At 38.7% G+C, this 24738-nt stretch overlaps 1 protein-coding gene across 21 annotated transcripts in view; it reads left to right on the forward strand.

Annotated features, from left to right (window-relative positions):
- Camk2d (calcium/calmodulin dependent protein kinase II delta) overlaps positions 1 to 24738 on the forward strand; it is a 258730-nt gene that overhangs the window by 184097 nt on the left and 49895 nt on the right. For all 21 annotated transcript variants that reach the window (XM_052729980.1, XM_052729963.1, XM_052729971.1 and 18 more), the window contains exons 7-12: positions 5614 to 5716; positions 8204 to 8287; positions 18480 to 18574; positions 19954 to 20076; positions 20879 to 20962; positions 21462 to 21504. In XM_052729980.1, the coding sequence (XP_052585940.1) occupies positions 5614 to 5716; positions 8204 to 8287; positions 18480 to 18574; positions 19954 to 20076; positions 20879 to 20962; positions 21462 to 21504 (532 nt within the window). The remainder of the gene's footprint in view (positions 1 to 5613; positions 5717 to 8203; positions 8288 to 18479; positions 18575 to 19953; positions 20077 to 20878; positions 20963 to 21461; positions 21505 to 24738) is intronic.

The following is a 24738-nucleotide window of genomic DNA, read 5'->3' on the forward strand; positions in this document are numbered from 1 at the left end:
CTTTGTTAGCTGTGATAGTAGATAGATCATATTGTGAATTCTAAATTTGGAATAGTTAGAAATCTAGTATTCTGTTTTTCTCAGAACTGTCTTTAGATAAAAGCTTAAAGGACAATCATTTCCACATAGCATTTGTCTAGCTATCTAAAAAGGAACGTATGTGAAAATCTAATACGTTAAGGGGTCATTCTGTCATTTTTTGTGTGTCTAGGGTGTGTGAGGTCATAGAGAAGCAGTGACTGTCGGGTAGTCATGATAGTCCACTCTGCTTCTTTCAGTCCACTCAGCAAGGTTTACTTAGAGTATAGAAGAAAAATAAGAGACAGGAATGGGAAGCAGAGTAGTTCCAGTGAATCTGCCTGCCTGGATATGATATCAGAAGTATGGCATCCTGATTGAAAACTCAAGTGCATGCATCAGCCGGAAGCCCTCTGTTCTCAATACATGAAATCAGGAATTCACTCCTGTAAAAAAAAAAAAAAATTAAATGAAAGTTAAAACCATCTCTACCAGTGCACAAATGAAACAAGTGGAGATGGCATTCAAGCTTTTCAGCTTGGGCAAAATTCCATTGAGTTGATTTCCGGGAGCTTTGCTCATACCTTCTCTGGCAAAAGAAGGGTGACTGAAAATATATCAAAGCAGAGAATAGTTAGCTTCTCTTTAGTGTCTTTAAAATTCATTACAAATAATATCTAGGGAAATTTGGCAATCAATGTGTCACAATAAAATCATTTGATACTTTTATAATAAAAAATAAAAATGTTAAAAGTAAATCACTTATTTGACATGTATGTTTCTAATGACTGAATCTTACTATATAGGCAATGATCACATACATGCCAGATAAACCCTGTGACCAATGTTCATGTGATCATTGCCTTCTCCAGATTAACTCCTTAATAATGACAGTGCTAATTAAAGACTCAAGATTAAGATCATGTCTTATGTTTCCTAAGTTTTCCCTTATTTTATTTAGATGTAGGTGGCAATTATTTTTGATTACTTCAAAATACCTAACAAATAGGCTACCTTATGAAAACAAACCATTTCTGTGTTCTATTGCTGTGAAGTGACAGCATGACTACAGCAACTCTTATAAAAAGAAAGCATTCAGTTGGGGCTTGCTTACAGTTCAGAGGTTTAGTTCATTATCATCATGGAAGGGAGCATGGTTGCATGCAGGCAGACATAGTGCCAGAGAAGTAGCTGAGAGTTATACATTGAGATCAACAGGCAACAAGAACAGAGAGGCTCTGGGCTTGGAATAGGCTTTTTGAGACCTCAAAGCCCACCTCTATTGACACACTCTGCCAACAAGGCCACACCTTCTAATGCTTTCAAAGAGTACCACTCCCTGGTATTCAAATCTATGAGCCTATGGAAGCCATTCTCATTCAAACCACTACAAGTACCAAATCTATAAAAGAATAATTATGGGGCTGAAGAGATTTCTCAGTAGGTAAAGTGCTTGCTGCCTAAGCATGAGGAACTGATTCTGGATCCCTAACACTCATATAAAAGTTTGTTACCACACCCCTGTGGTCCCAGATAGCAGGATCCCAGGAGTGCACCGGCTAGCCAGCCTAGCCACTCACTAAATTCCACGTTCAATGAAAGGCCCTGTCTCAAAAAGTAAAGTGGGGCACGATAGAGCAAAATACTTCATATTGGCCTCTTTGTGCACACGTGCATGCACACATATAACCCCCCCCCCCAACACACACACATTTTTGTGCTCCAAAGAGTGGAGCAATTAAGATATCTAGCACCAAGCCCCAGACTCTTCTTTTTGGACATCTCTACCTTCATAAACTGAGGGGCTTGAGATTTATTTTCTCTTTCAAGTCTCCACTAGTTCTAAGGATGGTTCCACAACTTGCTTAAGTACTTTAAGATATTTGAATAATTTTAATAAGTCTTTACATCCTCCTGAAAGCTATTGCTTTCATATCCATATGGAAACACAGAACAAAACTTGTACACAGTTGCTGCTCATTGCAGCTGATATGCTATAAATGGTTGTTGACACTGAGACCAGATGTCGTGGAAAATTCTGCACCATTAGGAAGCAATGGGGTGGGGAAGGAACCTATGTATGAGAATGTCAGGAGACTCTATTTAAAAACCAACCTAAAAAGTGATCACTTTGTAAGCACATAGAGATCATGGCAAAGTATACATGCTAACATAGGGATTCATATGAACATTTCTTCAATTTTAAACATGCATTACAGATTGAAATTGTTTCTGCACATTGAAATGGCCAGCCATGGGGAATGTAGTACCTGATCATCAGCGTGTATATTGTCCCTACAAAATACAGTGTTCTTATGTTGCACATCCACTAGATATTGTCATGAGATACAATTCAGTAGCCTCATAATACCATTTGAGAGATGAAGGAAGTGATGAGTCAATGACAGGGGTCCATGGGTTGCCCAAGTCTGCAGCATCGAAGTGAGAGGACATGAATCTTGAATTCACATTTTTTTCTAAGTCATCATTATGCCCAATTCCCTCATGTTCCTGAGTCAGTGTTCATGTGCAGGTGTGTTGGAAGGTCTCTGCTTTTGATCCTGCCTGTCACGTTCATCCTAGGAAGTCAAAACAATGAGATAGTAACAACTGGAATGTGGTGGAAATTCTTCCTAAGGAGGCAGCCATGCACTCACTGACATTCTAATTGTTCTGCCTCGGTGTAACCTGGTAACAGATGTATTCCTTTCTTAAGCATTCTGAGTTTGAACTCTCAGCAATGGACTTTTATAGTACAATATAGTTTCAAATTAAATGTTAAGAGTGTTCAAGAAAACCCAAAACAGCCGGGCGGTGGTGGCGCACGCCTTTAATCCCAGCACTCGGGAGGCAGAGCCAGGCGGATCTCTGTGAGTTCGAGGCCAGCCTGGACTACCAAGTGAGTTCCAGGAAAGGCGCAAAGCTACACAGAGAAACCCTGTCTCGAAAAACCAAAAAAAAAAAAAAAAAAGAAAACCCAAAACAAATATGCCAGTTCCCACTAAAAGTGTCTTTAGAAATTATTAGTGAGTCAGCCTTCTGCACTCCCCACAGACCATGATAGAAAAATTATTCTAGCTGGCCTTTCTAAAAAGTAGAAAGAAACTCTATGGAAGTAAAATACGTGTGATATATTAAAGGCTTTTATTAAAGCCACTTAAAGCAATTTTCAAGTGAAATATTAAAAAGCAGATTCCTTTATTAAAATCAAAAACTGTTCTAACTTTTCAGTTTCCATTCCATATTCTCTATGTTAGCTTTTCCTAAATGATATACATAATGCAAAGCCATCTCCGTGATTTCAGTTTTAAAATGAATCCCATCCCTTGGAAATAGGCCTGCTTTCTCCTGTACATAGCTGCTGCTGAACAGTCTTATGGATTTCAGGTGAAAGTCACATACAAATATATTCCTATTTTCTTGGATGACTCACAGGTCCTAGAGTAAGGCCTTCTAGATCATCTCTAGCTATGAATACTGCCCCATTCAGAGACTTGGTTTTTTTGGGCATTGTGCATAGAGGCCTGCCTAGAAGCTTTTCAGTGTATTAGTAAGAGTAAAAGCACATTAAATTTTAAAAGAGTTTACTCACTAATGACACTTGCATTTGCTCAAGTAACTTCTATACCATTAGACTTAAAGTGATTGGAGCTCTTTCCTTGAATGAGTCTGTGGTTGGCAAATTAGATTGGATGTATATTAGCAAGCATTTCTAAAATCTCAGTCTTTTGGAATATGAAAGTTCCAAAGAAGGAGAATCAGCTGTTGTGTACAGTTCAGTGTGATTGGTCTAAGTTACTTATTCCATAAATAAGTAGTAGAAAATTATATTGATTAAATTAGAAAATGTATAGGTAGTTAGTTGACCATAAATTTTAGTTGTGAAATTAAAATGTCAAAAGTGAGTAACTTAGCCTGATTAAATATATTAGCACACTGATAAATATCCAGGGTTCCAGTTTCAAACAGTAAGTCATAATGTAAGTTACATCAACCTAAGTGCTTTCATATTCTTGAAACATGTTAATCTCAAACTCCACATTAAATGTCTTTGATGTTGAGGTAGTTCAAAACCATACTTCAACCCCGAAAAGCTCCCAAGGTCCCTTCACATTTCCAGTGATCATGATAGTAGTGGATCTGATGGCAGTGAGCAGCAACCACCTGAAGAAGTCTGGTATTTAACTGAAACTTGCTTGCTCACCCTCTAATTTCTTATGGATTTAACCTAATTTCTTCTAAGTTCTGCTTGTGGGTTTTGCTGTTTTGCATGGCTGGCTTGATTTATAAATACTGGTTTAGGCTGTGTTTACTCAAGTCCAAAACAACCCACAAAACTGACAAATCCAGCAAAGAGAGAGTACTCAAATTGATGACAACGATGAAATGTCTTATTTGTCAACACATACACAAAATCATTTGGCTGATAACGTTTTCAATTTTTCAGAGAACAGTTTTGGTGCTTGGAAGGGCTATTGTTTCCCAACTGTTTTGATGGAGACGTAAGTTCCAAATTCATGGGTTCTTATCCAAAGCAAGAAGACCTTGGACCATTTTCCCATGTATATGCCAATCCAGATGTCTGGGTGGGCTAGGCTTCACTGTACATAATACTCAACACTTTTCCTAACCATATCCCCAGTCTGTTTCTTAGTATCCATGAGGACATCCAGGGAAATTGAAGGCTCTGTCTCAATGCTTGTTTTCAAAATTCCAGTGTGGTTGGGAAACAATGGTGTAGACACAGCCTCATTCCAAGACTGCTTTGTCAGTCCTTGAGGAAGGATCAATACCAAAGAAAAATGTGTCTTTCTCATGGTATTTTAGGTGGGAGAATAAGTATCTGCATAATATTTTAGTCACACTTTAAAAGAATGTAAATTACACAGTAAAAAGTGGCTTATAAATTTTTGTTTAAAGCTAACTATAACATTTGGCAAACAGTATACTCTTTCTGCCTTTAAGAATAAACAGATCCTTAAAGACAGCCATTTTAATACATAATTCAGAGTAAGTCTCTAAAATTTGTGCAGAAATTGTTTGGAAACATTGAGGAATCAAAATCACTGTGTTTGAGTCCAAACTCTTAAAAATCAAGTGGGATTTAATTTGCAGTTTCATTTGCCAAATGTCTGTAGGTTGGTCCAACTCTGGTTATCATTTTGCCAGATTTCCTCCTGCTGAAAATGTCTGTGCTCTGATAGGCTTCTAAGTCCGTGTCAGTGGCCAAGTGTGCACTTTGAGTGGTCCTTGGAGGCATGCGAGCAGGTGAAGCCAGCAACTCGACTAACTGCATCCTTCCCCATTGCCTCTGCAGTGCCCAGTGCATCTGTCTGAAGCCTGCACCCATGGTTGTCCTCTATAGTTTGCTAACCCTACTTTCCCTGGGATTTAGGAATGGAAATCTCCAGGAGAGACAACAGTGCATGAGTTTGTTTCCCAGCCACCCCCTCCCTGTTTAATCTTGTACAAATGTTGGTCATTTTAAGTAGTCACCTAAAATAGATTCTCACTTTAGTCTCTCTCTCTCTCTCTCTCTCTCTCTCTCTCTCTCTCTCTCTCTCTCTCTCTCTCTCTCTTTCTTTCTAAATAAAGCCTGAGAATTTGCTTTTAGCTAGCAAATCCAAAGGAGCAGCTGTGAAGCTGGCAGACTTCGGCTTAGCCATAGAAGTTCAAGGCGACCAGCAGGCGTGGTTTGGTGAGTAGGGCTCCTCTCCTTAGTGTAACTGTGCTCTCCCAGCCCGGGACTCCTGGTTCCCAACACCACTTTCCAGCCATGGCATGGGAGCAATGGTCATCTTCCCTAGTTGTAAGACATTGAACTTGATATTAAATGGGTCGATAATCAGAAAATAAGAGAAAAATATTGCCAAAACAAGTTCGTGTACACCTTTTTAAAAAAGTTTGTGGTAAAATGGATTCTGTTCTAAGAGTTAATAGGAGGGTTTCAGTATACAATGTGACCTCCACACATGTGTTGTGGATGTGTATGCACACTCTCTTCACGGTAATAATAAGTAGTATTTTAAAAATTTAATCTAGAGATGGTAGATGTTTATAACACACACACACACACACACACACACACACACACACACACACACACACACACGTATATATATAGCACTTTTTCCCCTAGTGTTCATAACCCCCACACTAGGGAAAAAGAGACAGACAGTAGAACCCTCGGACTCACTGGCTGGCCACCTTAGCTTGGCAAGGTCCAGACCATTGAGAGACCCTGTCTCAGAGAACAAGGTGGGTGGTACCTGAGCATCTACACTTGAGGTTGTCTTCTGGCACACACATACTAGTGATACTGCAAAACATAAAAACTATTTTATTTTATTTTAATTCTCATTTTAATTCTACATGCTTTGTTCCTTTTATTCACTTTTCACCCTATAACCCTGGTCTCTTTAAATATTGGCCAAAACTATGAGAATTACCATCCTATGTAGCACATTTGATAAAACTGTAAAAAAAATAAAATATCTACATACGTCCCATTTATCCTAAGGAACTGGATGCAAAAGATATCTGCAATATGCTTTTAATGTCTTATGGTTGCTAGGGCAACAGAGGCTCTACCAGGATCTTGCATTGTGGAAGAATTACTTTACTTATTTGCTATTATGTCTCTCATTTTAAATATTAAGTGATTTTTTTAATGAGAAGATTGTCTAATAGATATATTTCCAACAGTTGATATTTCTGTTTCTTTCTTTATCTGTTTTGATACCCCCATTAGTTCTTTGAAGTAAAACCCATGTTATCTATGGAGAGAACAAGTTCTTATTAACCTTGATAGTATATATCATAACAATCCTACATTCTTAGGAGTTAAATCCCTGATTAAGAAGACCTTGTTTACTGTGCTCCAGCATGCTATATTCATGAAGTCATTGTAGAGTATTATTTCTTTTGCATCCAGTTCCTTAGGATAAATGGGATGTATGTGGATATTTCATTCTTTACATTTTTATCAAATGTGCTACATAGGATGTTAATTCTCATAGTTTTGTCCAATACTTAAAGAGACCAGGGATATGGGGTGAAAAGTGAATAAAAGGAACAAAGTATGTAGAATTAAAATCCTTTGGCTTATATTTAATCTAATTTTGATGGAGAAGTAACTCAGCCAATATCTTCTCTCTTATATTTCTTTTTTAATGTAGTAAGTATAATTTCTTTGCAGAAATGAGGAGTAATTCATTTTTGGATACTTTGCCTCCTGGTAAATAAAGACTGTGACTTGGCATTAGTTTATGGTTGGAGGAACTTCTGATTGTGTGATCTTTTAGAGAGACTTTCCAATTTTCCATTTGTTGCCTTTTAAAAGAATGCTTTCAAATGAAAATGATTACCTTTCTTATTTTTTAAAGTGTTCTTTACTTGAAAAACTCATTTTCAGGAGTAGAAAATATTTCCACTGGAGTCTGGTAACAGATGTTATTGTTGCTTAAGCATTCCTTATCGAATTCTGCTCTGCTTTATATAATCCAAGGCTTCCTTTGCTGTCACCCCCTTCACTGTGTCTTCTGAAGTTGGAGGTCTCTTTGGTCAGTGTTCAGTGGTGATTCATCCAAGTGTCCCCAAGACTCCTCTCAGTTGCCAGTTATGAATACGCCCTGGTTATTTATTAGTACACATTGAACTGATATTTTTCTGGGCTTATTTCTTCTCAGAATGAGTCTTTCAGTTACTGGTAGCCCTATCCACCCTCATGGCCCTGTACCCAAAGGATATCTGTTTTAAAAAATATTTTCTGAAAGCTTGCTTTGGATTTGTCCTTAGTGTGTAGGTGTTCCGTCCCCCTCTTTTATAGGTGACTGATTGTCAGAGGCATTTAGGGATCATCTTTTGCAAATCACTAATCTGCCCTCAGTTTTCTAACTATTTCTTTATAGCTTTAGCTTGAACTTCCATATAAGTGATGTTAAAACATCTGAACAAAAGTAGCCCTGTGTCAAAATATCATAGTAGATTGACCTCCACACCTCCAGTGTGTGTGTGTGTGTGTGTGTGTGTGTGTGTGTGTGTGTTTTCAACTAATCTACAAGGTTGGACAGACAGACCTCATCTTCAGTTAAAGAAGCCCCCCTAAAGCATTTTTTTCTTAGTTGTCCATTTCCTTCCGATGTCATCATGACAACCCTGACTCATGAGCATCTGTTTTCCCTAGGTTTTGCCGGCACACCTGGTTATCTCTCTCCAGAAGTCCTGCGTAAAGATCCTTATGGAAAACCAGTGGATATGTGGGCATGTGGTAAGGAATTACATTTTCAAGGCAAATTTTGTAATAGAGCAGTGTCTCTGTCAGTTTGGGATGCAAAAATAAAACACCAGAGGCTGAATGGCTTAAACAACTAAAAAGTATTTGTAATGATTCTAGAAGCTGGATAGCCTATGGTCATGGTGCCTATTGATTTGCTGTCTAGTGAGGGTGTACATCTGGATTCATAGATAACCATTTTCTTTTTGAGGCCACATGTGGTAAAAGAGTCTTTCTTGTCAGAGCATGAATCATGAGGCCTTTTCTCTACCAAAGACTTCACTATTAACTTCTTCACAGTAGCACCGAGGACTTCAGCCTATAAGTTAAGAGAAGGCACAAATGCTCTGTAGCAAGCAGTGTTGTTAGACTTGAACTCAGAACGTCTCGAACTTTAGTCTACTGAAAGGTTCGTGGAGAAGTGGGTAAAGAACAGACCTCCATGTTTTTGGTTAGGTCTGGAGTGGGCAGACTGAAACTTCTCTGGTGACACCAGTGCTTTATCTCGGAACTCTGAGAACAAAGATGCAGAGAGCCTTATAATGTTACACGCTTGCTCTCCTGAGCCAACCAGTCCTTCTAACAGAAACTATCTGCCTAGGATTTCCTTGGCAAGAATTACAAGAGTAAATCTTGAAAACAATGAGTGAATGAAGTCTGATTCCAGCCCCAATCTGCCAACTCTAATTAAAAAAAAAAGAGAAAAAAAAACATCCTGGGCAGACCCAGCACACACTGGGGAGAACCACAGCATCATGTCTAACAATAAAATCTCTATGTGTTGACGTAGTCTTCAAATAGATGGAAGACTGAAATAAGGGGATGCTGCCAGTCATTCTGAAATGTTTTTCTACTAAGACTTTCAACAAAACCTAGTGTTCTGTGTTCCAGTCTCCTTTCTACTGTCTAAAAATAAATGTGAACTGCTACAGTTTGGTTATGGTGGGGGGCTATAGGCATGTTTCAGTGCCGTGTTTGCCGGCAAACCCAGAAGATGTTAATTAAAAATTGATTTATAGGTTCTGGAAATAACTTCTTAGGTTCAGTTTTAGTTTAAAAGAAGTATCGATGTTGGAATGGCAAACTATCCCATACTCCATTCCTTGTCAGCTTTACATCCCTAACAACAACTTGATATGAATGCAAACTGATGGAATCCTGTGTGTTCTGAGTTCCCTCCTTGTCCCAAAAGGCAGCTATGAGGAGCTGGATTTTTGTCATGCCTAGCTACCAGTCTTTGGTTTGCACTGGCTCTAATATCTGAGCTTTTTTTTCCTTTTCCCTGTAAAATAAGAATATTATACCCTCACAGAGCTGTGGGAGGTCAGAGAAGGCACATATTAAGGGAAAATATTTTATAGTGTATAAAGCAGTGTGAAATGAAAACAGCCATCGTCATTCTAAAGATTTAGAAGTGACACTTAGTCAAAGGCTAAGGTCTTCGATAGATCCCAAGCACTCTATTCCCCTGCCTTCCTAAAGCTGTTTTCTAAAGTGAACTCCAAAGTGCCTATGAGCGAGAGCTGGTGCAAACTGTTCGTGTCCAAGTCTGAATTCTCACAAGGTCAATAGCTCGGATATTTCCCTTATACTAAATTAGCTCTGAGCCCAGATCTGTTTCTGCTGATGAGCCTTCAGGCAGCAGATTGGATCAAGAGTCAGGTTGACTGACAATGACAGGTCTTATGGAGTATAGTCATATTCTTGAAATATTTTAAAATATAATAGAGTCAATTTTTGTGAAGTACAGGGTTGTGTAGATGGAACATGATATTCGGATCTTAAACTCTATAGGGACTGTGTGGTCAGTTACTGGTCCAGAACAAACGGAGAGTTACTGAAGTATTAGGGCCAGTGTCCCAGTTCTGGGAGTTCTAAAAAGCTCGACTTGGCCACCCACTCTAAATGCTAGAGACTACTAGACAGAAAAGCAGAGGTTGTCCTCCTACCTCTCCCTTTTATGTCCTCCTTCCCTTTTGTCCGTCTGGTAGCATGTGCCATGGTTAAAAGAACGCTCCCATCTCCTCAGTTTGCTTGCTGTAAGATGGTAGAAATTGTTTGGTCTCTTTGTCTCAGCCTCCTCTTAAAAATGGAGAGAACATAGGACTTGACTCATAGCAACTGCCAAGAGGATGTGAGAAGACGCACTTAGTGTGTGTTAGTTACTAGTAATGTTGTTACTAGGAAGTTATTTTGGGTTTTTCTTTTATTTTGGTTTTTTTTTTTTTTGATGAACTTTCTAGATAACTGATGTAGCCTTATTTTAGAAACAAATTTTAGTAGTTAATTCAACATTACAAACAATTATGATAATCGATTGATTATCATATGATAATGCCCTCATGATTTTCTGGATATCCATTTCTGTGTCTCTCTCCTCTCCTCCCCTTCTTTTTCTCCTCTCTTCTCTCTTTGTCATCTCACAGGTGTCAAGGTCTAATTTTCTGTGCCCAGAGTCCCCTTCTGCTCTGCTCCGTGCTGCCCTTTGCTTCCTTCACCCGGTGTTTTGCAAACAGCAGGACCCCTTCACAATAAGCAATGCTCCAGCTCAAGCATGGATCTGTAGTCAGCTCCAATTTTCTCCAGAGATCATGGACAACCTTTAGTTAGAAATTCAATTAGATACTTTCATGGCACATATTTAGGGAAATGACCACCACTGTGCATAGCATAAGTATTATTTATTATTATTATTATCATCGTCATCATCATTATTATTATTATTACATTTCTGGGTCATTGTTCCTGGTTTCAAATCACTGCTTCACCATTTTATTATGCCCTCTCACTCAGGTGACATGAAGGCATATTAAATTTACTTTAGTTATAAAATGCTGTTTTCTCCTTGCTTTTCTTTTTCAGCTTATGGCTTAACTGGAGGGTAAACATTTCATTCATCAGCTCTTTCTCTCTTGCCAATTCGTTCTTTTCAAAAATAGATACTGCATTGTGTGGTAAGAAATAATGCTAGTCAATTAAAAAAAAAACAATTCCAGAGGCTAAGCTATTATTTTATGTGAACTAAGGGATAAGCATTTGCTATAACAGGGTCTTTGTCATGCTAGCTATTGACACAGAAAAGAGTGTAGCACCATGTGGGCATAGGGACTAAATGATGGCTGTACAATATTAGAAATGTGCACTTATCTGCACTTGGGAATTCTCAAACACCACTATTATCTTTCTTTTAAGATCTCAGAGTATGGCCTGACTGATACCTGGTCTTTGAAAGCAACCAGTCCATTAGTGAAATGTAAATAATAGACATGAAGGAAGCTAGAATATAACTCTGTGTTCTGCCGTTACCAATAGTAAATTGGTTTTAATGGTTTTCTTGTATATAGAGTGGCTTCCGTAATTCCCTACTGGGATGAGCAAATGTTTATAGATATCACTGAATTGCTGGCTTTTAATAGACCTCCTTCTAGAAAAGTTCCTTAAAAATAAAGGAGAGAGGGAAGAGGGGCAAACCAGTAAACAGAGGTTGGCCTCCCAGAATATATTTATGCTTCTTACAACTTTATCTGTCTTATTAGATGTCACTCTGAATGGTCATGAGTAACAGTATATCACTGACCGTCACAGAATGTACCATGACTTTGGCCAGACCTTTGGACTATTGGGGAATATGTTTCTCCTTCTCTTGCATGGTGAACTGTGTTTCTGCAGCCGCATAACTCCAGGGACAGAGCCTTGTCATGCTTTATCTGGAGTAAGTCAACGCTAGGTGCTTTGTTAGTCTGAAATCCCAGCCCAGTTGACAGTATGCTGCTACTGTCAGTTCTGTAGTTCAGTAGCTGCCTGACCCTGGGCCACCACTGGAGAGGTTGGCTGCCCAGCTGTTTATCACTGTCTTCTGCAGTCACCACCCAAGGGGCCTTGCTCTCAAATAGAATCTTTACCAGTGCCCTCCTGCTCAGAACACACGATGTTTTCTTAAATCTCTCTTAATTAAATACATGTAACTTCCCAAATTTGGTGCCTTTCAAATTGTGAACCATATTATGCTTCAGTATGACTTGAAGTCTTATCAATACTTCAGCTTTCTGGGACATGCCCTGGAAGTACTGGATAGAACTCTCTGAGGTCCTATGATCCTGCAGTCCCACTCCTCGGTGTACATTCAAAAGACTTGAAAATAGAGTCCTGAAGAAACAGTGTCTGCCTATGTTCTTAGCAGCATTACATCTTCACAAGAGGGTGATGATGTCTATTGACAAGTCTATCAATTAAGCACAAGGTCATACACAATAGTATAGTATGTAGCCTTAAAAAGAAAGGAAATATTCTCACAGGCGCACATAGATGAACACCAAGGGTTAGTATAATGCACATAGATGAACACCAAGCATTAGTAAAATAAAAGAACAACATAAAAAGATAACCCCTGCGTGATTCTGTTCAGGTGAAATATCTGAAGCAGTCTAATTCACAAAGCCCTAGAAAGCTGCTCTTCTACTTGACACCACTGAACTGAGCACTTGAAAACCGTGCATCTATTTCATTTACTACTTAATGTTCGGTTTTTAAATATAATGCTTTCCTTTAAAAAAAAAAAAACTGTGATAGAAAGGGTCTGTCAGGTAACTCTCAGGATCTTGCGTTTTCCAGGCTTGCCACATGATTCCGATGATCGCCATGTCTGAACCAGCCAGAGTCTCCTATAGGGCAGTGGATGTTAGGATTTGTACACAACACAGCAAAGGCTGCTGCCTGGTGGCATCCAGGCTACCATAAGGAAGCAGCACAGAGCATTGTGTGAACAGCACAGATGTAGAGCTCATAATTCTGGAGGCTGAGAGACTAAGATGAGAAAGGAAGGCAGCATGGTGCTTCTAGTGAGGACTCTTCTCAAAATTCCACACTGCCAACTTCTTACTCTTATTCTTCAGCTAGTGCTTTGACCTGCCTCTAAAGGGCACTCATTCTTTTCCCTAGGACTCCACCCTCATGATCCAGCCACCTTCCACTTCCGCAAAGCATCACAGAGGGGTTAGAAGTTCAAAAAAAATTTTTGAGGGGACTTAGGCATTCAGTCCACTGTATGTGCTCCTCAGTCATCTTGGCCAGATACCTAGACCTTCTATTTGGGGAAATACTGACATTTATTATTTATCTTTGTTAACCCTATTCTATGGCATAGATAGTTCTGTCCTCTGAGAGATGATTTTATCCTGCTAGCTTTGATTTTTCTAGTTCATTCTCAACCCATCATTCCTATATAGCACTTTCCTTCCTTGAACTGCATGCTGATTTTGCTGTTGTTGTTAAGAGCATCACAAGATATGGGTGAATGTCCCTCTGGCTAATTGTGCATTTCCAGATCCTCCTGTAGGTGCGTGGTGTACTGTGTGCCACTTACCACGGCAAAGTAGATCTCTTGGATGACTTCTCCCTTAACTCTTCCCAGCTTCTCAGCTCTCCATCATTTCTTCTTCCATGGCAGCAGTCTTTAGAATGTTTGATCATTTGTGTGATTATAGGCTTAATCATTTTTTTCTAACATTAGCTTTCATTAAAATAAGTTTTGAATGTTCTTGATAATATAGGCTTTCTGCCTAATCAGTAATCAGTACTTCCCAAAATCTTAATTAATCAAGCATTTCTCATATCTTCCAAGCACAAATTAGCACACAAGCCAGAGAAAACTAGGCAGCATTATCTAACAATGTTATATGGAACCAACTGTGCCTAAAACAGCTCTTCTGCTGTTGATTTCAAGAACATTCAAATATACAAAAGGAGAGAGTAGCACAATGAACAGATGGCTAAGGTTGCTTCATCTTACCCCCAATTATTCCCCCATCTGAGATTGTTTTATTCCAAATCTAAAAGTCATGCCAATATATCTGTACAAAAAAAGGAATGCATTTGTAAGTGTGACAATAATGCAACTTACTAAAATTTCATAGTAATGGCTAGTATAACCATCATCACATTTTCTGTTTCACAAGTTTGTTATTAATTTATCTTTAGTCTCTTCAATCTCTTTTGATATGTAGGTTCCACCACCGTATCTCTCTTCACTCATTTTCAACGTATTTGTGTCTCCACAGCGCACACATAAGTGGCCCCCCTTACTCTTAGTATACAGTTGGCCCTCCTATCAACTTGTAGTACTAGCTGATTCCACATCTTGTCAGGGAGAGTACAGGAGTATCTTGTCATTCCAGAAGGAAAGAAAAAGCTACTGGGTTTGTGTTCACAAGACTCTGCAGCCAAGCTATTTCCTCCTGCCAGAGATGGAATAATATAGGATTGATAAGAAAAATAGTACACCGGATTAAAATACGCACACACAAAACTCATTTGTTTCTGTTGGTAAAATCCAAGAGACGTTCTGAAATTTGGGTGATGCTTAAGAGTAAATGAGTGATATCAAAACAGGTTAATGTAAGTAAAAAGAAATGGGCCATTATTCAGCCTTTCCTATATGTACTGTACCTTAGGGTAACTGAGTAATAATTAGAAAGGGTTTTCCTATTTTAAAAAGATGAGATAGAATTAGAGTACCACTAGTGAAACACCCAGGCAGTGATTAGCAAAGGCCACTTAGGTTGTGAGAGATACTTGGTATTTGGAGATGACATGAGCACCCTTGAAATCCTCATGGTGATGGTTCATGCTGACAACTTGACAATATCTGGAATCACCTGGGAGACAAGCCTCCAGCCATGTCTGTGGGGGATTAGCTTGATTAGGTTAATTGAGGTGGGAAGACCTACCAAGGAGGAAAAGTAGCTGCAGGGGATTTTGAAAGTGTTACCTATTGGTAAGCCTGCTAATAACTCAACCTCTTAATCTCCTTGCTTTTATCATAAAATGCTATTAGTAACATATCTACTACTATATGGGATTAAATGGGGTAATGCGTTAAGCACATGTAACAAACAATTCTTATAAAGAAACTTTATGATACAACATTATCATTATGCTACAACTCTGCTAGCCATCCTTTATTTTCAGAGACCAAAACTGTAAGGAAGCATAATTCAGTAGCCCTTGGACTCTAATGAGCAAATCCAAAGAAGCTTACAGAATACTTTAAGGAAGCATTAACAATTTCACCTCAGTTAGTCAGTAGTACTTTCTTTCCTTTTCGACGCCTTCAAGTCTAAAGCATTTTTTATTTCTAATATTTATACTACCATATCAAAAGTACACTTTCTGTAGAAAACCCTTTATCATTTATCAAATGACTAAATCATGAGATGTGTGATTTTTTTCTGGGGAGATTTCTGGACAGATTTCTACTCACCCCAAATATGGTACCAGTGACAGATAAAAGAAATGATTACACCAAAACCCGGGTTGGTGAACCAGTGAGTTTACTGGTACTACTGACATGGGCACAGATGGCTCAAAAGCATCTGAATCATTAAAATCCCACCCAGCTCACAAAAGCTGCAAACCTGGATCTCTGCACCGTGTGAAGGCAGCTTGACCAATGGGAGAGTCCTCTCCACAGCAGTGCTCACTGCTTATGTAACTTTGGCGAAAGAGGGACCTTGGGAATCTGTTAAGCTTTAGGGACTTCCTCAGATAAGATTTGTGAGTTGCTTTCTTCCTGAGTCTTAAAGAGCCTCTTTCTGGGATGGAAAGTTTTGATATAGAACTTTTTGAGCCTTAGCAAGCCTCCATGCAATGTGGAGTATTTCAGTCTTGAGGAGTTTGCTGCACAGTGGGTGTTTAGTAGGCATTGGCAGCTCTCCTTGGGGCAAAAGGCCTCTCTGAGTTTCCACTACCCAGAGCAGTAATGTCATATCTCAGTTACATCCGAAAGTCCCCAGAAAGAAAAGCCTGAGTCAGAGTGCAAAATGCCTCAGATGTGAGACTGATTAATCATTTTATAATGACCTAACACCATGTTTAGAAGGAAAATGCCCATATAACCAGACACTGTCGCCATTACAAAGCAAATGTTTTTCTTCACTTTTTGAACCATAGGTGAGAACTAAAACTACTTAAAATGGGTTTCTTTTCAACTCATCCTAGAAAAATAAGTACAGTTATTGGTCATCACTGGGACCATCATCACCGTTCAATCTTCGGTTCCATCGGATAATAAAAATAATATGAAAATTAAATTAATGTACATGAAGTCTATAACAGTACAATTTATAAAATAAATTTTCAGTCTTGGTATATAAACCATGGTAGTTTTTTTTTACAATGAATATTTTTTAAAATATTTCATTCCGTATTAGTCACCTTCTCATTACTAAGACAAATTGCCACAGATAATCAGCTTACAAGGATGACAGATTTATTTTGGCTTGAACTTTTGCAAGTTGCAGTCCTTGATACATGGGCCTGCAAAGCATTTGGGCCTGCCTGTGGTAAGCACATGGTGAGCTCATAGCTAAAGCACATGGCAGAACAAAACCACTTACCTAATGACCAGAAAGCCAAAGAGGAAGAAGCAATCGGAATCCAATATACCCCAGTCACTTGGAGATCTCTGCACACCTTACCTCTTCACAATAGCTCCTCAGGGACCAGTACTCTAACATGCAGGCACCGGGGGACTTTCAAGACAAAGACTATCATCCTGCCACATGACTCTGTAAGGGGTTGTTGTTTGGTTAGTTTTGCGTGAGTGGATTTGGTTTTTGGTTTGCTTGTTTTGCAGTTCTGAGGATCAGCCCCAGCCAGTGATTCAAACATGCTAGGCAATAACTGTACCACTGAATTATCCTCTGGCCACAGTCTAGACACTAAAAATCTATTTCAAACTGTGTTCCTGAAAAAGGCTTTGAAAGTTCAAGGAGATTAAACAGTTTCTTCAAAGCCATTTTAATTCAATGGTGACTTTTGTACAAATAAGTCCAGGCTAATTGGCAAGAGCTCTGGAAACCAAGGGACCACAGCCCCCAAGGTGAGGAATGTCTGAAGGCATCTGGGCAGAGGTTCAACTGCCCTACTTTTCTCCCTTGGGCTTCCCAGGCTTACAGACGCAACAGGGTGGAGCTTACAGGTGAGGCAGAGTAACCTCAGACCTTCCTCTAGGAAGTCTGCTACAAAAGAAACAAAGACCTTAGCAGGTTATGTGAAAAACAACTGAAGGATGTTCGAAGGTAAATGGGACCATAGTTCTGTTTTTAGGAGAATTATATACATATATGGCTTCAGGAAAAATTCAAAGTCTATGAGTATATTTTTAATTTAAAAGTTGAATCACATATTGACTAACAATTAGTGAGTTACACTTCATTAGGTGGGTTCTGCATCTACAGACTCAACCAAGCATACATAAAATATTTGAGGGGGAAAATGCAATTGCATCACTGAATGTGCACAGATGTGTACCTCAACTCTAAATGGTACAGCACAATAACTCTTTTAGAGCATGTGTATGGCCTTTTTAGGTTAAGCAACCTATAGATTACTTCAAATGCACAGAATTGCACAGATTAGTGACTTCCACAATTCTATTAAATGGACCTGAGCATGCATACACTTTGGTATCTGTGGGGGTGATCCTGGAACCAGTCCTCTCTGTGTACCAACAATGCCCTTAGTTACATATTTTTGCAGTAAATCTCAAATTGTATTACAATTGTGTGCTTATGACTTTGGATTTTGCATGCAATTTCACCCTCTTCTTCCCTTTCACTTTCCTATAATACATGTGTCTTCGGTGAGGTCTAGCTATTTGATAGAAAAAAATTTTTTAGTATTGAAAACTCAAAGTATTGAAGAGAAGATGGTTATATATCATATTATATTGTATTGTATTACATTATATTAATTATAATTATCTGCATTCCAAGGGACACCGGTTATTTAGTGCATGAATTTGTAACCAGGACATCACATTCAGCAAAGGTCTTCAATGTCAGGCAATAAGGAGTAGACAATAGAAAGTTAAGCATCAACTCCATATAGAATCTATATGGAAAAGAATTCATGGAGGCAAAAAAATATGTCCTCCAAAAATGACAGGAGTATTCCATCTTCAGGTGTTGCCTTGCCTGCCTCTTTACAATACTTTGTTCCATGGGGTTGACTGACAGGTGTCAGAGTGGAACACATGGGAGGGAGTAAGTGACCATATAGAGTGGGGGATAAGCCTCAGGACAGGTCACAGTGTGTCTCTTTGAAGTCATACCCAGTACACTTCCGTCTGTCTTAATACCTTATTGGTCAGCCATATTTGACTTATTGTCTGTTATGATCTCTTCAGGTGTCATCCTCTACATCTTGCTGGTGGGGTACCCACCCTTCTGGGATGAAGACCAGCATAGACTGTATCAGCAAATCAAGGCTGGAGCTTATGATGTATGTAATAAGTATTCATATGTCTTTGGATGAGGGTTGGTTGGTTTACTGCCAAGGACAAGGATTATTGTTCTTATTTTTTTTAATAATAATTTTATATTCTCTCATTTGGCAACTAACGTGAGGTAAATATCTCTTAATGTGTGAAGAACATCATATCTAATACAAAATATACTTATGTGCAAGGAAGAATAATTTTCAAAAATAGTTGTGATAAGCATTGGGTTGGTATAAAAGATTTATAGTTTCAGACCATGAATTTCAAGTCATTATCACTAAAACTCAAATGCATCTTTATTAATCAAAATAGGAGCTATCACAATCAATATTTTTGACAGTGAGAATTAAGTTTATTTCTGTTGTGTAAAAATTCATGTTTCAGGAGTCAGTGAATTTTTGGAAAGCATTTTCTGCATCCTGTTGGTTGTAGTAGTATTTTTTTTTAGATGATTGAAGCTGTGTGGTTGGTTGAAGAGAGGCCAGTTGACTGAAACAGCCCAATTCATTCAACTTTTGAAACATTGTGCTGAGGTGGGGGGTTGTCATAAAGAATCTGGCAGCCATAGGCACCGCTGTTTTCCGTGTATCTCATCAGTTTTCTGAGCACATTTCTCAGATGCAATGGTTTCCTGGGATACCAGAAGCTGTGGTGGATCTGATTAGCATTAGATGACCAAACAGTGACCATAGCCTTTTTTGGGGTGCACCTTTGGCTTTGGGAAATGTTTTGAATCTGCTTTTCGGTACAGCCACTGTTTGGCCAGTTGTCACGTACATCTACCTTTCTTCAGATCACCATATGATAAGAGATGGTTTCCTGTTGGGTAGAATGAAAGATGGTAACAGCTCAAGACAACCCTTTCTCCAGTCAGCTCATGGGGCACCCACTGAGGGTCATGGCTATCTTACAAGCATTATTTCTGGTTAAGTGTTTTAGAAATTTACACATTAATATTTCAGACATGTTCATGTCAAAGCCAGTGGGCCAAACTGAAAATAAACATGACCAGCTTTATCTTGTCACTTATTCTTTTTGTAGCATTAGCCATTGGTATGAATTAATCTATTTTTTATATAATGAAAAATTTCATGAAGCAATGCACTGCTTACAGAAATGAGGAATATATTTGGCTTTTCTCTGTTTGACTGTGTGTGTGTGTGTGTGTGTGTGTGTGTGTGTGTGTGCACTGTTGCTTTTTCAGACAGGATCTCATACATACCAGGCTATCCTTGAGCTTACTGTATAGCTGAGGCTTACCTGGAAGTCCTGACCCTCTCTTTGCCTCTACCTCCCCAGTGTTGGGATTATAGACGTATACCAACATGCTTGGTTTGTGTGTCTACTTTTACAAGCTTTTTACTAATTTCTATCTTTGAAGTTTCCATCACCAGAATGGGACACAGTGACTCCTGAAGCCAAAGACCTCATCAACAAAATGCTTACCATCAACCCTGCCAAACGCATCACAGCCTCTGAGGCTCTGAAACACCCATGGATCTGTGTAAGTCACTTTCCCATATGCCCCAGAAGCCAAACTGAAAAGAAACAAAAAACTTTTAGTCATTTTTTCATAGATTTCAAATAATATTGAAAAAAAAGATAAAACTTAATGCATTTTTTACTCAAGGTATTTAAGAAATGAATTTTATAATAGTTAAAGCTGCCATTGCCAATAGCAAACTCAAAATAGTACAAATAGCTAAATAAGTATTGTCTGCAGTAACAGGACCGAGTAATTCCCATGCCAATTATTGATAAAACTCATGAACAGGGATTAAGAAAATGATACCAAAGCTTATTGCATCCTAGAAGGAAAATTTTTACAGAGTCCAATTATTTATCATTAAGCAGCTTTAGAAACATGTGAGGTCTAGAACCTAGAGGTAGTTTTAAGCCACAGTAGTCTGAATGTCTTGTGGGAGCCACAAGGAAAAACAAAGGAAATTGTAAGGGGATCTGAAAACTCCTGCAAATTCCTAGGACTGAGAGTCAAATGTTAGGAAATGATATAATGCTAAGTAAATGGAAGGTATTCTCATGGAAATGCGATGCAATACTTACTAAAATGATGATCTGAGCAGTTGATGATCTTCATTTCTGTGCCTTCCACTCATGAGTGTTTGATCTCAGTCACTAATAGTCTTTATAAAAATCAGGCTTTTTTTGTAGGTAACTTTGGCAGTTGGATACTTGCAGGTTGACTCTATGCATGCAGGCGCCATTAGTAAAGACTGGATGAGACTCTTTATTGTCCTTGGTAAGCCTTAAGCACCCTCAGGTCACTCTTTGTCCTCTTCTTCTAGCAACGCTCTACTGTTGCCTCCATGATGCACAGGCAGGAGACTGTAGACTGCTTGAAGAAATTTAATGCTAGACGGAAACTGAAGGTAAGAAATTTGACATTGTTGTGGGGAGTGGGGCTGGGGGGTTGATTTGCGGAGGTGAGAAGTACTATAAGGGGAAGTTTTACCAGAGCTTTTACTATTGGGGATCTCAATAGTCAGTCCTCCTGGATCTGAGGGAAATGGAGGGTGCTCCCCAATCAAGCCCCGGATGAGAAGTAGGGCTAGATGTGGCAGTGTGTGCTGTGGTTTCTCTCCTCTGAGGAAGTAACTGTGCTGTTTCATGAGCTAAATCTGGCTCAGACAGGTAGAGCTGTCCCACCATCCTGAGAGCCACAGGCTAGGGCTCTCAGGAAACCAAAAAAGGGGCGGGAGGAGGCAAACAATCTGAAGTCCTCTATCGGAAAATAAAACCGGGAGATGTGTTAGTCCCTGCTACAGACTTTTAGGTCAAGGATGTGTAGAGGCAATTATGATCTTGTTCTCTTATTTGTCAGTGATGTGCAGAGGCAATTATGATCTTGTTCTCTTATTTCTTTGATAGGGTGCCATCTTGACAACTATGCTGGCTACAAGAAATTTTTCAGGTATACACATCTGAACTCTGCTCTTTGTCCTCTGCTTTTCTCTAGTCTTTGTGTGAGTGTGTCTTTAAGGGAATTTAGAAAGTCTAGTAACTACAAATAGTTATCACACACATCATATATATATGGAGAGAGAAAGAGACAGAGACAGAGACAGAGAGACAGAGAGAGACCTTATACTCCTGTGGCTGTCTGTAGGACTCCACCCAGACTTAACACCCACTTGTCAAGTGCTAGGATCACATGTATGATATGTATATCTCATTTTAAAGCTGAACATTTCAAACCTGGAATTTATTATTGATTGACGCTTCATAAATAACCACAAGGGTGCTTTATTTCCTGATTACCATAAGGCACTGCAATAAGAAAAACTTTTAGAATGAGGCATTTTATAGAACTAAGGTAGTGTCTTCACATTCTTTAAGACTCATTATAAGGACTAAAGCTGTCTAATGAGAAATTACAGAGAACTGACCACATGAGCACATGGGGATATCACCCAATAATAATACTCAAAATGGCCGGGCGGTGGTGGCGCACGCCTTTAATCCCAGCACTCGGGAGGCAGAGCCAGGTGGATCTCTGTGAGTTCGAGGCCAGCCTGGGCTACCAAGTGAGTTCCAGGAAAGGCGCAAAGCTACACAGAGAAACCCTGTCTCGAAAAACCAAAAAAAAAAAAAAAATAATAATGATAATAATACTCAAAATGATCTCGTGGGGGAAAATAGTAGGGAAAAGAAGAAGAAAAACTTACATAGGAACTAAATTCAGCCAAGATGTTTCTTTTCTTAAAAGGGACTCTCCAGAAGGGAGTCAAAGTGTGTGTTACTTCCAGAAAATTATTTTTAAATTTTGGAGCCTTCTTTGATAGATTATCTAAAAGCAGTAGCCATTCAAAAGTCAAATATTGGTAAGTGCTAGCCAGATGTATATGGAATGGACTGAAGCAGCAACTACGCTACATTTGATAAATTTGTAATTCGGGGATAGGTCACCCAGTGGTGCATGTCATTAATCCCAGCACTCAGGAGACAGAAGGTGGAACTCTGTGAGTTCAAGGCTAGCCTGCTCTACATAGAGAGTTCTAGGCCAACCAGGGTACATAGTGGGACCCTGTTTAAAAAAAAAAAAAAAAAAAGACAGCCAGGGGGCAGTGGCACACGCTTTTAATCCCAGCACTTGAGAGGCAGAGCCAGGCAGATCTCTGTGAGTTCGAGGCCAGCCTGGTCTACAGAGTGAGATCCAGGACAGGCACCAAAACTACACAGAGAAACCCTGTCTCGAAAAACAAACAAACAAACAAAAAACACCAACAACAGCAAAACAACCTTCCAGTTTGTATGTTTCATCTTAGAACAGTTGTCAAAAATAACACTACTTCTGCTTTTGGGTAGTGATGTGCAGCATTCAGTGACTTGTTCTGACTTCCATTTGCCTAGCCAGGATGTGAAAGTAAAAATCAGGCAGCCATCATCACATGAGTGCCAAACATTCTTCAGCAATTCCTGGTTATTGTTAGACCTGTGTTAACAGGTCAGCCCTCTTTCCCACTTAAAAACAGTATGAAGGGATAGGCTGGTAAGGACCAATCACACCATGCCAGCACAATGCTACACCATCAGGGGCCGTGCTGCCCAGCTGTTATGTGTTCTGTCCAGTGTGTTTGGTCTGATAAGCCATGCTGCTGCCTTTGTGAAGTTACTTGTTTTGTAACTACCTGGTTAATGTGATTGACATTTATGTGGTGAGCTCAATACCAGTTCATTAAGCATTAACCAATATATTTGACCTTAAACTAGATATTTCACTGTGGCCCAGTACTCAGTGAATCACTAGGAATAGGGATTTATATAGTAGATATTGTTAATGAGATAATATATGCTGCTGAAGTTTTAAATACACACTTAAGTGTAAATTGGGTCTTTGTTAATAAATGTTTATACCCATTTATAGATTCTGTAGTTTACCTCATGTGTTTCTCTTCACCATTCTGTAAACTAAAAACCATGACTAATATGTGGATTTTGTAATGTCTCTGAAAGTTTTTGCATGAAAAACAGACTTTTTTACCCATCACTTCTAAATCAACTGATGACACGAGACTCAGTTACATCTTCTAGTTACCATCTTGTAGTTGCGTTTTAGTTTTGAGTATTTCATTCATTCTATTCATTGCCAAAATATACTCTTTAAAGTAACCTGTCCATAAGTATGTGGTTATAAAGTTGTTTTTATTTCTTCTTTTCTCCCTGAATGTGGAATGTATTTCTTGTGAGGTAAGGTAGTAGTCTCACAAAGGATGGCTCTGCATCTTCCAAGCCAAACCGCTTCTTACCCGAAATCATTGTCTTCTTTTTGCTTGCTCTTGCAATTCAAATTATTCTGTTTGCTTTCTAACCTATTAACTGCCACAAGAGTTCATTAGTGTTTCTTTTTAACTACAGGCAAACAGTACCATAACTAAGGCAACTACTGAATAACAGTCTCTATCGATAAAAATTAATAGCTATGTTGCTAAAAAATAAAATAAAATGAATATTTTCATCTTTTAAGTAAATTTAAAATGTTGCCAAATTGAAAACTGAAATAGCATCACAAACCAAAGGAATATCATCAAGTGAAATGTTCATGTAGTTTCATTACAGCTAGGTGATTCATTTCAAATGTCATACTCTGTGTGCTTAAATGACGATGTATATTAACACTGAATGGAACTTTATACTCTGTCCTCCATATCTGTGGGTGTTCTATACCAGTGTACTAATTATCATTATAATTATACTGGCTGTTCTCTGTGTATGTACACATTTTTAAAATGATGCTTTCTACTTTTAATAGACTGAAGAAATTTGGTAATCACACAGGCAATTGCTTAAGCACCCTGGAAAAAGGAAGTTTCCTATGAAAACCTACACCTTCCTTAAATATTTCATTTAATTCTAGATCTTGTTTCAGATGTTATGGTCTTTAATTTTTCAATTCAAATACCTTTGTTTAGGAAGCCTTTGTATTCCGATTTTGAAGTATAAAAGAACATGGAATGCATTTTCAATTACCATATGCTAAATAAGCATTTAAAAAATTTGCTCCTGGTCAATAAGGTACCATTTGATTTTATATAGATATTTGCATTTTCAATCCAACTGAAGTTGTCTGATTTCAAAATATAGGGAAGACATTGTTTAGCCAGAGCAAATTTTTGTGAATGAGATTTCAACCTCTGGAAAGAGGGGC

This window comes from Peromyscus californicus, unplaced genomic scaffold, assembly GCF_007827085.1.
Source record: "Peromyscus californicus insignis strain IS unplaced genomic scaffold, ASM782708v3 Scaffold_9__1_contigs__length_137607984, whole genome shotgun sequence".
In the NCBI taxonomy this organism is placed as follows: Eukaryota; Metazoa; Chordata; class Mammalia; order Rodentia; family Cricetidae; genus Peromyscus; species Peromyscus californicus.